Source organism: Prionailurus bengalensis, chromosome A1, assembly GCF_016509475.1.
Source record: "Prionailurus bengalensis isolate Pbe53 chromosome A1, Fcat_Pben_1.1_paternal_pri, whole genome shotgun sequence".
In the NCBI taxonomy this organism is placed as follows: Eukaryota; Metazoa; Chordata; class Mammalia; order Carnivora; family Felidae; genus Prionailurus; species Prionailurus bengalensis.
In genome coordinates, this window is record NC_057343.1 from 109814511 (window position 1) to 109830482 (window position 15972).

The 15972-nt window shown below is 41.1% G+C and overlaps 1 protein-coding gene across 1 annotated transcript in view; it reads left to right on the forward strand.

Annotated features, from left to right (window-relative positions):
* SLC22A4 (solute carrier family 22 member 4) overlaps positions 1-15297 on the forward strand; it is a 42503-nt gene extending 27206 nt beyond the window's left edge. The window contains exons 5-10 of the mRNA XM_043587320.1: positions 525-651; positions 5033-5133; positions 6763-6977; positions 9616-9798; positions 12773-12908; positions 15039-15297. Of these exons, the coding sequence (XP_043443255.1) occupies positions 525-651; positions 5033-5133; positions 6763-6977; positions 9616-9798; positions 12773-12908; positions 15039-15114 (838 nt within the window). The 3' untranslated portion in view covers positions 15115-15297. The remainder of the gene's footprint in view (positions 1-524; positions 652-5032; positions 5134-6762; positions 6978-9615; positions 9799-12772; positions 12909-15038) is intronic.
* The last annotated feature ends 675 nt before the right edge of the window (positions 15298-15972 follow it).

Below are 15972 nucleotides of genomic sequence, written 5' to 3' on the forward strand. Positions count from 1 at the left end.
TCTGTTGAGAGCCACAGGGATAGCCCATTGGAGGGTGTCCATATGTACATCTTCTCCTCTGACTGTAAGAAGAGCCCAGAAAGCACTTTTGATAAACTTTGGATAAAATTTTGAGCTTCGTCAGCTGGGGCCCCAGGAATTCTTCAAGGGATGGAGACACTAAAAAGACACTAGATTGTGTTTCTTTTATGACCCACCCTGGCTATTACATTTGAGATGACTTTCTGCCACTGCCCTGGCTTACACGCACCCACAGTTAATGTTACTCCTTATGGTCTGGTCCTGGCTTCAAGTACAACTGATGATGATTGGTCTTATGGTTTGATCAAGACTTTGAAACTTGGAGGTGCTTTTGTTTATTCCTATTATCAATGGAAATCTTATGAGGTGCCCCCCTTCCTGATTTCCTTTAAACAGGCACACTACAATTTCACAAAATAAAAATCATTTGGGGGGAACTTGTGGTGAACACTATGAAAGCTTGCTATTCTGAAAAATTATAAACCCTTAAAAATTTATTCCAGGTTTATTCCTGAATCTCCCCGGTGGTTGATATCCCAGAGAAGATTTATAGAGGCTGAAAATATCATCCAAAAAGCTGCAAAAATGAACAACAAAGCGGCCCCGGTGGTGATTTTTGATCCTATGGAGGTAAACATTTGCAGATGTGCCCTCTTGAGGTCAGCCATGCATTCTTGATTTCAGGGAATGTAATTTAATCCGATGTGTTTTGAGTGCCCACTATGTACCACGTGCTGCATGAGTCCTTAGAGACATAGTGATGATTAAGTTCTGAGATGAAACCCACGTCAAAAGGCTGTGTATGAATTAGGTGCGATCATGTATGTAAACTGCTTAGCATACAGCAAGTGTTGATTAAATACTAATTCCCTTTCCTTTGGCAAGTTTACTTCCAACTTTTTACTGGTACTGCTCCAAACCACTGGTGCAGTTGCATATCACATAATCTAAATGTCCACATTAAGTGGAAAAAAATGTAGTTGAGGGAAATTCCATGCAGGATTTACCCACTGTACTCTGAATCATTCCAAAGCTGCTGAGGAAGCTGTATATGCCTTTAGTCTTGCTGTGTCGTGTCTAGAACCTAAAGGTGTGAAAGCACAGGCTCAAGGGTTCAACCCAAAAGGCTCGAAGATTCACCCCTGAAGGCAAGAGACCATACGAAAAAGATTCCATGGTGGCAGCCACACTTCCTGATAGTCAGTGAAGACTCGCAGTGTCCCCATTCATGCCCTGTGCCACGTCCTAGAGAAAATGAGAAAGTGAGATACAGTTCCTGTGCTTAAGGAGCATAGCATGTAGCTAAGAGTGTCACCAAGATTAGATGAAACATAAATGATGCCAGGAGGGAGGAAATGCTTATGTATCCAAGGAGTAGATGCTGTGTGCCAGCAGAGAAAGGGAACAGACAGACTCAGAGCTGAAGAGGCAGGTCTGAACCAGGGGTGGGGGCCCTTAGATGAATGGAAAGAATGGAGCAGGGCTTTCCTGTCTAGGAGAAGGGTAGGGGTCTGCTCAGGAAACCCAAAGAAGACTAGGTGCAGCAACAGTATGCCTGCCCACATTGAAGTCCGCTCTGCTGGCTTCCACAGAAAGCAGAACTTTCAGAGGGTGGTGGGCACACCACTGCTCCACCCCAAGGGCTTCCTCCGTCCCTGGCCTTTGGCACCTCTGTCAGAAGCATATGTCCTGGCAATGGCTGGAGAGTTAATTACAGTGCCAGGAACCCAAGGTCCCAGAGGGCTGCTGGGACAGAGATTGCTGAATACTTCACTCTTCACATCAGGAATTCTGTTCCCCCGGTGGCTCAGTTGGTTAAGCATCTGATTTCAGCTCAGGTCATGATCTCATGGTTTGTGAGCTCGAGCCCTGCATGAGGCTCTGTGCTGACTCAGAGCCTGGAGGCTGCTTCAGATTCTGTGTCTCCTGCTCTCTCTGCACCCCCCCCCCACCTCTCTGTCTCCAAAAATAAACATTAAAAAAATGTTTTAAAAAAAGGATTTCATTCCCAGCCTTAGATAATTTATTGGACATGGGGAGTGTCCAGTGAACTCTTCTGCATCTCATGGTTTGTGAGCTCGAGCCCTGCATGAGGGTCTGTGCTCACTCAGAGCCTGGAGGCTGCTTCGGATTCTGTGTCTCCTGCTCTCTCTGCCCCTCCCCCCCCACCTCTCTGTCTCCAAAAATAAACATTAAAAAAATGTTTTGAAAAAAGAATTTCATTCCCAGCCTTAGATAATTTATTGGACATGGGGAGTGTCCAGTGAACTCTTCTGCATCTCAGGGCTGTGGTGGTTGTTTGTTGATATTTATTGGATATGTGATCTGATTCCTGTGTTTGAGGAATTTACAGTTTAGTAGTAGAAGTCAGACTTACAAGAGATAGTTAGAGGCAAATAAGAATAAAGTCCAGTGTCAAAACACATGCTTCTGATAGCATCTTGTTTCTTCCTACCATGAGGCATTTGGAGCCTGAATTGGACAAGCCTGCTGGAGGAAAGAGAGCCAGTGTTCATCTCTGCTGCTCACCTCCCGGTGACAGTGGAGAGGGGTCCTCTTAAGAAGGGTCCACAGAGACCTGCGTCAGCAAGTGCGGCCTGCTCAGAATGATAATGGAGAGTCTACCAGATGCCAGGCATGGTATTCAAATTATTTGATGTTCATTCAAGCCATAGCTCGTGGATACTACTCTAGGCTCTTTTTTTCGGGAGAAGAAATTGAGGCACAGAGAAGTTAAGTAATTTGCCTAGAATTACACAGCTAGAAGTCTCACTAGAGCTGTCTGGTGCCAAAGTACATGCTCTTCACAACTGTGCTTTCTTATCTCATGGTAGAGGCAGTGGACAGGAAAAAATACAGAGTAGTATCATCTTGGAAAGTGATCTGGGGCTTCTCTGGCTTTCCTTCTCAAGCACCTTTAACCTGCTCATCGAGTCTGGTTCAAAGGCATTTTGGTGACTCCATACAGAGGCAAGCACTGGATATAAGAATATTCTTGTCCTGAGGTTTCCAAACCTGGCTGTCATCAAAATCACCCACGGAGCTTTAAAAATACTGTCCTTGGAATGCCTGGGTGGCTCAGTCATTTGGATGTCCGACTTCGGCTCAGGTCATGATCTCATGGTCCATGAGTTCGAGACCCACATGAGGCTCTGTGCTGATAGCTCAAAGCCTGGAGTCTGCTTCATATTCTGTGTCTCCCTCTCTCTCTGCCCCTTCCCCACTCATGCCGTGTCTCTCAAAAATAAATAAACATTAAAAAAATTGTTTTAAAAAAATACAGAATCCTAGGCTTCAGGGCCCACAGGAACTATTCAGATCCAGCAGGGTCACGGTAAGACCTGGCGATCTGCATTTTCATAAAGCACCAAGTGTTAGCATAGACCTGGTGCCCAGGTCCTATCCATGCATGGCACCACTTCCAGAACCCCCATGAAGACTTCTAGTTCCCACTAGTTTATGCAGGGGCTTTGCTTTGTTGTGATAACAGGGTTCTACTTCCAGGGGCATGTTCTAGAGCTGCACACTCCAAATACTGTAGAAGAAGAAAGGCGATATGTCTGCGGACTGCAGGAGGGAGTGTGGTTATTCTTGGGAAGACAGATGCTCATATTTGGGGAGCGCTTGCTACAATGGCCAGTCTGGCAGTCTTACTCCTTCATTGTAGACACTCCTTCCTCGGCCTCTTATTTTTTTAAATCTTTTTTTTTTAATGTTTATTTATTTATTTTTGAGAGAGAGAGAGAGAGAGAGAGAGAGAGAGAGGACACAAGTAGGGGAGGGGCAGAGAGAGAGAGAGAAGGAGACACAGAATCCAAAGCAGGCTCCAGACTCTGAGCTGTCAGCAGGGAGCCTGACACGGGGCTCAAACTCACCAACTGTGAGATCATGACCTGAGCTGAAGTCAGACGCTTAAGTGACTGAGCCACCCAGGTGCCCCTCAGCGTCTTACTGCACATGCACTCTATGTGCTTGCACTTTATCCCAAAAAGATTACCCACCTCAGGGCCTTGTAACTTTTTTACAAGTTCCACTGAGCTTGGTTATCTAGATTCCTAACACATGGCAAATTCACTTTAGTTAAATTAAAAATAAAGGAGGGAAGCCCATTGACAGCAGTAAGAAATTGCCACTAGCCAAATAGCACCTTTTCCTCAGTGATGCAGTAGTAGCAATAAGTATAATTAAAATGTATTGGGTATCTACTATGGTCCAAGTACTATGCTAAGCTTTATATACATATATATGACCTCATGTAATCTGCTCAACTCCCAATTATTATACCTTTTTTTTTTTAATTTTTTTTTCAACATTTTAAATTTATTTTTGGGACAGAGAGAGACAGAGCATGAACGGGGGAGGGGCAGAGAGAGAGGGAGACACAGAATCGGAAACAGGCTCCAGGCTCTGAGCCATCAGCCCAGAGCCCGACGCGGGGCTCGAACTCCCGGACCGCGAGATCGTGACCTGGCTGAAGTCGGACGCTTAACCGACTGCGCCACCCAGGCGCCCCACCTTTTTAACATACAAGTAAACTGAGGCTCAGGGGGAATAGTCACTTGCCCAAGGTCCCTCAGTCAACCCAAATCCGTTCTGACTCTGAGACAACAACAAGAAAAATATAAAAAGCAGACATGAACCCCAAGGCAGTTAGGGGCTGCTTGGCCCTAAGGAGCACAGGTCCTAAGGATCACAGCTCCGTGTGATTAAGGTTACCACAGTGATGTGACCATGAGTCAAGAAAAGGCTGTTAGCAATCAGGCTTTATATGAAGAGACAGTGAAGCCAATGTTACATATTTCAAAGGCTTCTGTCTAAAATGGGTCACAAGTATTTTAAAGTGTTAGAATAAGCATCATATATGTGGATGCCCTTATTCCCCTCAAATGCCAGACTTCTGAGCATACTCAAGGTGAAGCAGAATTACAAGCATTAGTCTTTCCCACACTGTCATGGTTGAAGATACTTCCTTACTAACCTCTTCATCTCTTGGTTATTTGCATTATTTTAGCTACAGGAACTAAAACTCCCAAGCCAGCAGAAAATTCACATTCTCAGCCTGTTCAGGACTCGGAACATTGCCACAATTACCATTATGTCTTTGATGTTGTGGTAAGTAACAAGTGATCTAGAAATGTGACATGCAGCCCATAAGTGTACAACTGATTTTCTTTAATCCACCGGGAACATCAGGGCATGGCCTGAGTTTTCCTGAGACAAAATAAAAATTATAGAATTCTAGGCCATTTGGAAATGTCTCCATTCAACTCACAGAACTGGATACTGAAAAAAAAGTCACAGGGGATAATCTTTAGGTCTGCAGTCCTGTGGCCCGCATGGAAAGGGTCTGCCAATCCTAGGGTAGTTGAGATGAAGACCATTAATGTTCCTGGTGCCTGAGACTGAGAGGGTAATTCAGCTCCTGCTTCTCCAAGCTGGACTGGCAGCTGAACAGTGATGTCACAACATCCCCACTGCATCGGACTTCTGATAAGCTTTTCACCCTTGCCAATAGCAGACTACCCAGTGATTTTTCAGGCATAGAAATAATGAATTGACTCTGTAGACTAGATTTGATGATGTATCTACCAAGAAGTGAGGAAGGAGAAAAGAAGACCTGCCTACCCAACAGTGGCAACACAAGAAATTGTAGGTTCAGAGACTGCAATGAGTCTGCTTTTAGGGCCATCCTGTTTTGCAGTTAGAAGAGATCAATGACAGTTATGCCCCTTGATACAGCAAGTGTGTCACAAGCACATGGCTTTCCTCACTCTACACCTGCTTACTTCTTCTATGTCAGCGTTTGTCATTGGTGCAAATGTATCTTGAGTGCTACTGAACCAGTACTAGTCACTAGTTTTGCCTGCATTGTACTTATTACCAAATGCGACTATCGCGAAAATCCTCAGACTGATAACGTTCCATTTTTTCTTTTGTTTTGCATTAGCCCTTGTGCTACCCAACCCAGTAGAATATGTATAAAAAGATCCAACATTGTTCCTGAAAACATTTTTCAAATGTCCTCTGCTTTTTGGTCATGTCAATAATAAGCAAATTTCTGCACAGAGGAGTCTTTAAAGGGCAGTTGTTTTTTGCACAGAAAAGCTTCACAGTTATGTGGAAATTCACTGTAATGACGGGATATGGGGTGTGTACTGTGTGATACTTTGAACCATTATGGGGACTTTCATTCTTTTCCCCAAAGTGAGTTTTAATAAATTGATAGGAATTTACCGTAAGTGAATCCCATAGTATTACCTATGTATCTTTGTTTTTCTTTTTGATAAGAATGAAATCTGGATTTTATGTTCATTGGCGTGACTGACAATCTTTCTTCAAATTATAGTTGTAAGGGAATGAGGATGTACACAAGCTGTTCAGGAAATAAGGAAATTTGAAATTCATTAGACCAGGGTAGGTATTGTTGAATGTTGGTATATCTAGACTAGGGCTATCCAATAGAACTTTCCACAATGATGAAAATGTTTTATGTCTGAGTTGTCCATTTTAGTAACTACTAGCCCCATGCAGCTATTAAGTGGGTTGAAGTGTGGCAAGTATGACTGAAGAATTGAATTTATAATTTTATTTAATTTTAACTTATTTACTTTTAAATAGCCATATGTGGTTAGTGGCTACTTGTAGGACAGAAAGATCTAGACAATTTCTTGACCATCATGGAATTATTGAGTGGTTCGGGTCATCCTCTCATCACTTTTGTGTTTTTCTGTGGTTTTGCAGGATGCTTACCTCAGTGGGTTACTTTGCTCTGTCTCTCAACGCTCCTAATTTACATGGAGATGCCTATTTGAACTGTTTCCTCTCTGCCTTGATTGAAGTTCCAGCCTACATTACAGCCTGGCTCCTGTTGCAAACCCTGCCCAGGCGCTATATCATAGCTGGAGTACTGTTCTTGGGAGGAGGTGTGCTTCTCTTAATTCAACTGGTACCTGAAGGTAAGAAGTTAACCAATTTTAAGAGCTTACTAGAGGGGTACCTGGGTGGCTCAGTCAGTTAAGCGTAAGCGGCCGACTTCGGCTCAGGTCATGATCTCACGGTCGATGGGTTCGAGCCCCGCATCGGGCTCTGTGCTGACAGCTCAGAGCCTGGAGCCTGCTTCCAATTCTGTGTCTCCCTCTCTCTGACCCTCCCCTGTTCATGCTCTGTCTCTCCCTGTCTCAAAAATAAATAAAATGTTAAAAAAAATTAAAAAAAAAAAAAAAGAGCTTACTAGAAAAGCTCCAAACCTTGACTAAACTCATCATTCGTCACTGTGCCCTGTTGTTATGTAGCCTTTAGATCGTAAGTTCTTCATAAATCGATCTAATCAGATAAGTGATAGACAACTACATAATTTTCCTGTGTTTGTAACAACCACCGCCACCCCCCCCCCACCCCGGCCCAAACAGGAGTCAGCCTGAGAGCCTGAGAGAATCAGAAGTCACTGAGAGGAAGAACAATACTGTCAATCATCCCCTTGGTACTTTTATGTGAGGCACATATTCCAGTGTTGTAGTTTGTAGTACTTGCCAGGTCCAGTGTAAGTCAGTGATTTTTTTTTAAGATTTGATTTGATTTGATTTGATTCATTATTTTGAGAGAGAGACAGAGGGAGAGAGAGAGAGAGAGAGAGAGAGAGAGAGAGAGAGAGAGAGAACATGAGCTGGGGGAGAGGGGCAGAGGGAGAGAGGCAGAATCCCAAACAGGCACCACACTGTCAGAACAGAGCCCGATGTGGAGCTCAATCCCACAACCCAGGGATTATGACCTGAGATGAAATCAAGAGTCAGATGCTCAAACGACTGAGTCACCCAGGCACTCCTTAAAATTTTATTTTTAAGTAATCTCTACACCCAACGTGGGACTTAAACTCATGACTCCAAGATCAAGAGTTGCGTGCTCTTCTGACTGAGCCAGCCAGGTGCCCTTAGGCCAGTGATTTTTATGGTCTGTAATCTTTAAGTTGTTAAGGGGCACATAAAGACATTTGCTTCTTTTTTCTCTTTATATCAACCTTTATCATATTATTAAAATGTTATCAATAGATCATTGATACATAGTATTATACATAGAAATATATATTTCTTAATAATTAACAGGATAAAAAGGATTGGTTCTTCCCTTTGAGGATTAAATTTAACTATATTAGCGTGCTAACAACTTACTCTGAAACTGTTGTTACACATAAAAGTGGACAAAGGTCACTGAAGGAATAAATGAGCTAGAAAAACAGTACAGAAAAACAGGAAGCAACCTGTCACTCTCCACCTTTGTTTGTGTCTAATTATTAAGATATTTGAGGGGCTCAATTGGTTGAATGTCTGACTCTTGATTTCAGCTCAGTTCATGATCTCAGGGTCATGAGATTGAGCCCCGTGTTGGGATCCACACTGGGCTTGGGGCCTGCTTAAGATTCTGTCTCCCTCTACCTCTCATGCTCTCTCTCTCTCACTCTCCTAAAAAAAAAAGAAAGAAAGAAAATAAAAAGATATTTAAAGAAAAAGTGTTACTTGAGGAATATCTTTATACTATAAAAACAATCCCCAAACAAGCAAAAAGGACAACAAAAGCAACTGAGTTAAGAAAATCTCACTTCTAAAACCACTTTTGAGGAGGGAGTGTGGGGCAAGTTGAGGGCAAAGTACAGACTAACAGTAACCTACCCACCCCAGGATGGGATATGTGTGATATTCCTCAGACACTCCTGCCTACCCAAGAACAAAGGAAAGGGGTTTAAGTGCTTACCATGGTGATGAAGGAAGCTAAGGCAAATGAAAAATTAGATTCCCTTACTGCCTACAGCCCACTGACAAGTCCTGGAAACCAGCAGTGACCTTCCTCTAGGAGCTGCCTCAATGATGACCCTTTGCTAGGGGCAAAAGGGAATCTTGGCTTAACATTCTCCTGCCCCACCCCACACCCCAGGGTCCTGTAAGTCTACTTTAACATATAAAAATTCCCTTGGGGCACCTGGGGGCTCAGTTGGTTAAGTATCCAACTTCGGCTCATGATCTCATGGTTCGTAAGTTCGAGCCCTACATCACTCTGTGCTGACAGCTCAAAGCCTGGAGCCTGCTTCTGATTCTGTCTCCGTCTCTCTCTGTTCCTCTCCTGCTCCTGCTCTGTCTCTCTCTCTCTCTCAAAAATAAATAAACATTAAAAAAGATTTTTTTAATTCCTTTGGTAACTTCCTTTATCTCACCCCCAAGATATATTCTGGCAATCATACTCCAAGCTTATGTCCCCCTGATATACATATGAAGCGTCTCATGACTCAGGTTTTACTAAATGGTAATAAATGGCTTATTTTCATAACAACACCCAGTCCCTTAAGGTCCTGGAAACCTTGCTTCCAAAATTCCTTAGAGACTTACTCTATCCCTAACCCCCTCCCAACCTGAGGGTATGTAACTAGCAACTCTTCATGACCCCAAGGTAGCTCTTTCTGCCTACAGGTCCTGTCCCCAAGCTTTAATAAAATCACTTTTTTGTACCCAATATGTCTTCAAGAATTCTTTCTTGGCTGTCAGCTCTGAACCCCCACCATCACCCCAAATCCCCACCACCTCTATTTACACTGGGTCTCTTTTCCAGATTACAACTTCTTGTCCATTGGTCTGGCGATGTTAGGAAAGTTCGGAATTACCTCTGCTTTCTCCATGCTGTATGTCTTCACTGCAGAGCTTTACCCCACCCTGGTCAGGAATATGGCTGTGGGGGTTACATCCATGGCCTCCAGAGTGGGCAGCATCATTGCTCCCTACTTTGTTTACCTCGGTGAGATGCATCTTGTCAATTTGTTCTTTTTTTAAAATATAAAGGAATAACTTTTTCATTGTGAAAAATGCTAACAGCATAAAAGTTACTGGAAAATTTACCTCTTCACTCTCGGGCAGCCCAAATTGCATCCCTAGAACTAAAAGGAGCTAATATTAACACTTCAGTGAATAGCCCTTCAGTTGTTTTTTATTTTAAAACATACACACACACACACACACACACACAAAGTATACACACACATACACATAAAATACAATTAAACACAAAAAAATTGTACATACTGTTTCACAACTTTTTTTCCTTTTATTTAATTTATTTTTTAAAATTTACATCCAAATTAGTTAGCCTATAGTGCAACAATGATTTCAGGAGTAGATTCCTTAACGCCCCTTACCCATTTAGCCTGTCCCCCCTCCTACAACCCCTCCAGTAACCCTCTGTTCTCCATATTTAAGTTTCTTATATTTTGTCCCCCTCCCTGTTTTTATATTATTTTTGCTTCCCTTCCCTTATGTTCATCTGTTTTGTATCTTAGAGTCCTCATATGAGTGAAGTCATATGGTATTTGTATTTCTCTGCCTGACTAATTTCGCTTGGCATAATACCCTCTAGTTCCATCCACGTAGTTGCAAATAGCAAGATGCCATTCTTTTCGATGGCCGAGTAATACTCTATTGTGTATATATACCACAACTTCTTTATCCATTTTTCCATCAATGGACATTTGGGCTCTTTCCATACTTTGGCTATTGTTGATAGCGCTGCTATAAACATTGGGGTGCATGTGCCCCTTCAAAATAGCATACCTGTATCCCTTGTATAAATACCTAGTATGTTTCACAACTTTTTTAACTTAACATTGTATCACAGTACCTTTCCTTATTAGTATATATAGCTCTTACCTTCTTTTTCGTTAGTATATAGTCTTCTAATGTACATATATGCATAAAAATGGGTTTAACTAGGCTCAATGGATGGACATTTAGGTCATTTCCAGGTTTTTGTTATTACAAATAATACTACAATGAACATTCATCTATGCCCCTATGCCCCTTTGTTCATTTAATTACATACATTCAGATTTATGTATTGTTGGAGCAATTTAAAATTTCCACAGATATTGCCAAACTGGCCTCTAAACATTGTACTAATTTACAATCCAACTATCAGTATATGAGAGTGTCTATTTCTCCATATCCTCACTAACAATGGGGATTATCCAATTTTTAAATCATTGATAATCTGTTATCTGAAAAATGGATATCATTGTTGCTTTCATTTCTATTTCTTTAATTATAAATAAGGTTGAGCAGTTTTTCGTGTCTCTATTGACATTGCATCTGTTTTTCAGTGACCTGACTGTTCATGTCTCTTGTTCATCTTTTGAATGGTTTATTTTTGATTTGTAAGAGCTCTTTGTAATTGAAAGAAACTAGCCCTTTGTATATATGTTGTAAATATTTTTCCTAGTTTATCCTTCACTTTTTACTTAATAATATTTTTTTGTAATGCAGGAAATTTTAGTTTTTATATAATCAAAATTCTCAATCAGGAATAACACCACAGAGGGCTTCAGTGGGTTGTTCAATGGATGTAGGATCTGGCCCTCCAAGTCAGATCCCACTGAGGACTGTTGGTGAGAGATGTTGATATACCTCCTTATTCTTCCTAGTCATCCATTGGTATCTACTGGTTCAAACACACACACACACACACACACACACACACACACACACACAAAGACTATATATTAATCCTCAGGAAAGGTACACTCTAAATCTTCACAGAGAAAATGAAGCATTTTCTTGTCTTAAACATACTCTACATGGCTGCCCTGAACAACACCTAAGAAAGCACATTATTATATAGAATGGTGTCATTTCTCCTTTCTTCCTCCCTATACGTTCAAACCCTGCTCACTTGGTCTAAAGGGTGGACCACTGGTGCCTAAGAAACAGAGGAATCCAAGACAGAGCTTTCTATTCCACAATAGCTACTCCTGTTAGTGACATAGACACCTCGCAGAAGATTCAAGTTTAACGTTTTCTGTCAAATAAAATTCTTGGGTGTGTTGTTCCTCTGTAATCTCTGTATGCAGAAGGGAAGCAAGGTGAGGATCTATTATTCTCCTGTCCAAGGAATGCCTGATAAGGAAGAGGTGGAATGGCTCATACAATTACATACAAAACCAAGACATGCAAATATTGCAGAAAGCAACCAAAGCCAGGCAGAATGCATTCACGGTGCCTGACATTTAGTGATTGAAATTGGATTGAACCTATTACTTAGGTTTTTTTTCTTTAAGAGTTTCATGGCTCTTTAGGGGCATCTGGGTGGCTCGGTGAGATGGAGCCCCACATCCGGCTCTGAGTTCGTCATGGAACCTGTTTAAGATTCTCTCTCTCTCTCTCTCTCTCTCTCTCTCTCTCTCTCTCCCTCTACCATTCATGCTCTCTCTCTCTTAAAAAAAATATTATTAAAAAAAAAAAGAAGAGTCTCATGGCTCTTTGGACCTAGCTGTCCACTGCAGCCCACTTTTGCAGGCAAAAGCAAAGGCCACACCTTGTCACACCAGTCATAATGGCTAGTATCTGTCCCTGCAATATGCTTTCTCTCCTTGATGTCCTCTCATCCCTCCTCTCAAATTTCTTCCACCGTAAGAGGGAAAACTTGATAGGCAAATAGTTCCATCAAAGGAACATGGGTCACACATGGTTAAACAGTGGCTTAGAGAATGGAACTGGCATGAAAGACCCTATGCAGCATCATGTAGGTAAATGAGTATGGAAATCATGAAGGCAATGACATCTGCCAAAGAGAAACTGTGATTGTGATATTTTACATATCTTTTTCCTTCTGACAATGTTCAGATTTAAAACTGCTCTCAAATACCATTGTTCACTATGATAAAAGGATTCCCAAGAGCATCTGAAAAATCCCTATATGTAATTGATGTTCTTGTTCCTTACAGGGGCGTACAACAGAGTTCTGCCCTACATCCTCATGGGCAGCCTGACTGTCTTGATTGGAATCATCACCCTCTTTCTCCCTGAAAGTTTTGGAGTAACTCTACCAGAGACCTTAGAGCAGATGCAGAAAGTGAAAGGGTAAGTGGAACTTTAAAAACTGATACCAAAATTCCTCAGAAGGAATAAACATGCAAGAATAGCTAGGAAGTTTCTGAAAAAGAAGGGTGGTAAATGGAGGGTAGCTCTATCAGATAATAAAGCATATTACTAAGCAAAGGTAATTAAAACAGTGTGATACTGGTATAGGATAGAAATCCCTGGAATAGAATAGAGTTCAGAATTAAATCCAAGAAAATATGAGAAGTCAGTATATGCTAAAAAGTAGCTTTTCAAAATCAGTGAGGAAAATTAGATTATTCAGTAAAAGGTGTTAGAGAACTCAGCTAGCTATGTTGTATAAATAAAAAAACTTGACTCCTACTTCAAAATACATCAAGATAAACTGAAGAGCAATTAATGTAAAATCATAAATGTTCCAGAAGAAAAGATATATATTTTTATAACCTTAGAGAAGGCCTTTCTGAATATGATATGAAAAGCAAAGAGAAACAAAGGAAAAGATTGCTATGTCTGATTGTGAAACTTTAGAAATTGTTGGCACAGCAAGAAAAGAAACCATAACTAAAAACAAAGGTCAAAAATCCAGGGGAAAAATATTTGCAACACACAATAGGTACCTGGGGCTAATATAGCTAATACACAAGAAACTCTCAGCAGTCAGTCAGAAAAAGACCAACAACTCAGTAGGAAAAATGCCAAAGGTCATCAACAAGCAGTTGACAGAAAAGGAAATTTCAATGGCAGATACATACATGAAAAGCAATACTTGTCCATATTTATAAAGAGATACAAAATAAAATAATTCAATATATATTTTTTTGTCTGTGAGATTTTATGAGAGTTTTTCCCCTGATACCAACCACTTCTTACCCAACTAGGTGTCCTGTAATTTAATTCAATTCCAACCCTTACCACCCAGAGTTTCCATCAGAATCCACAGGTTTAAGAGCTCAGTCCCATAGGACTGCCCTCACTTTAGATGCTGGTGATAAATATGAGGTCCCCAGATTATCCACACTTCTATCCAACTTGGCTTCAGAGTCTGATGTTTCCACAACCCCTGTGCTCAAATTCAGTAATTGTCCAGAATGATTCACAAAACCAGGATAACACTCTCCTTACCATTTCAAGTTTATTATAAAGGATACATATGAACAACCAGATGAAGAGGTGAGGTACAAAGGGTGAGGTACAAAGAGGTACAAAGGGTGAGGTCCAGAAGAGTCCAGGGTACAGGAACCTTCTGTCCCTGTGCAGCTGGGGAGCACTGCCATTTTGGAGCATGGATGTGTTCACCAATTCAGAAGCTCTCCACACCTCGGTGTTCAGAGGGTTTTATGGAGGTTTTATCACATAGGCATGATCAATAACTAATTCAACCTGTTGCCCCTCTCTTCTCTTGGAGGTTGGAGGGTGGGGCTGAAAGTTCCAGGCTGCTAACCAAGGCCTACTGTTTCTGGTGACCAGTCTCCATCCTGAAGCTATCAACTGACCCACCAGGAGTTGCCTCATTAGAACAAAAGACAAGACAGTCCTATTACCCCTATCACTCAGGAAATGACAAAGGATTTAGGAGCGCTGAGTCAGGAACCAGGGACAAAAATCAAATATCTTTATACAATATCACAGACTGGCAAACAATTAAAGATGAGTGGTAGTGTGGGAGAAGTTTAGATTCTAGAGTGAAAATGTCTGGCTTCAAATCCCAAATCTATTGCATAAATGAAGGAAAATTACTTAACTTTCACTGAACCTCAGTATTTGCGTCTGTTGTACAGGAATAGTTCATATGGCTGTTGTGAGTTTACATAAGATAAAGTAACTTTAGCATCAAGCCATGAAAAACATAAATCTGTATGTGAGTAGATTCTGGTCCCTGAAGGAACATGTACAACAAAATGTACCCAAAACGTTGTTTCTTCTAATGATAGGACTATTTCAATATTAACTTTAGCTTGCCAAGAACTTCATGTTTACCACTCGATCCTTTCCTGAGGAGAATTGTAAAATTATAGAATACAAACTCTAGACTCCTGAGTTATTACTAGAGTTACGTTCATTGACTGGATAAATGTTTTTCAGCATCACTCTAGCATTTTAAGGAGAAGAGTCTTGACTAATTTTCTTTAGTGCTTATCTTATTTTCAGGTTCAGACTTAGGAAAAACACAAGAGATTCAACGGAGAAAGAAGAAAATCCCAAAGTTCTCATAACTTCATTCTGATAAAATTTCCACCCCATTTGGTGACCTGAAAAACAGATGCATAAGACTCTATGAAGAAGCCAAAGTCTTTCCTGATGAAATGGACCAACCCTAAGGATTAACACTAAGATGACTTTGCTGTTGAGAAATGCTTGTCACATAGTGAACTCCAAGCCACTCTTCCAGATAATCCCCTTATTTTAATTTTTTTTCAACGTTTATTTATTTTTTTGGGGACAGAGAGAGACAGAGCATGAACGGGGGAGGGGCAGAGAGAGAGGGAGACACAGAATCGGAAACAGGCTCCAGGCTCTGAGCCATCAGCCCAGAGCCCGACGCGGGGCTCGAACTCCCGGACCGCGAGATCGTGACCTGGCTGAAGTCGGACGCTTAACCGACTGCACCACCCAGGCGCCCCATAATCCCCTTATTTTAAAAACAAACCATTTCTAGATAGTCCACCTTCCTAATTAATGCAATGAAATGGGTTCATAAGATTTTTTTGAAAAATGCATTGGTCAAGGACTGGTAAATTCATACAAAGATGAACCTTCATTTTCAAACATACAAATACTATTCAAATAAAAAGAATGTCCTTGTATTAACACAACTATTAGGTGATAACAGTATATGTGTGTATGTGTATAAGTGAACTAGTACATTCAAAATTAGAGTAATTTTTGAAGTGAACCTATATATTGCTGTAACTAAATCATTATATGCAGTATTCCTATCCAGAGAATTTCATACAATCCTTTGAGGGGAATTGATGGCAGATATTAATAGTGTTTTACAAGTGAAACACAGTAAGAGATCAAGAAACCTTGGTATGTGGCTCATATGACCTGTTGGCCTTTACGAAGGAAACCAAGACAGTTC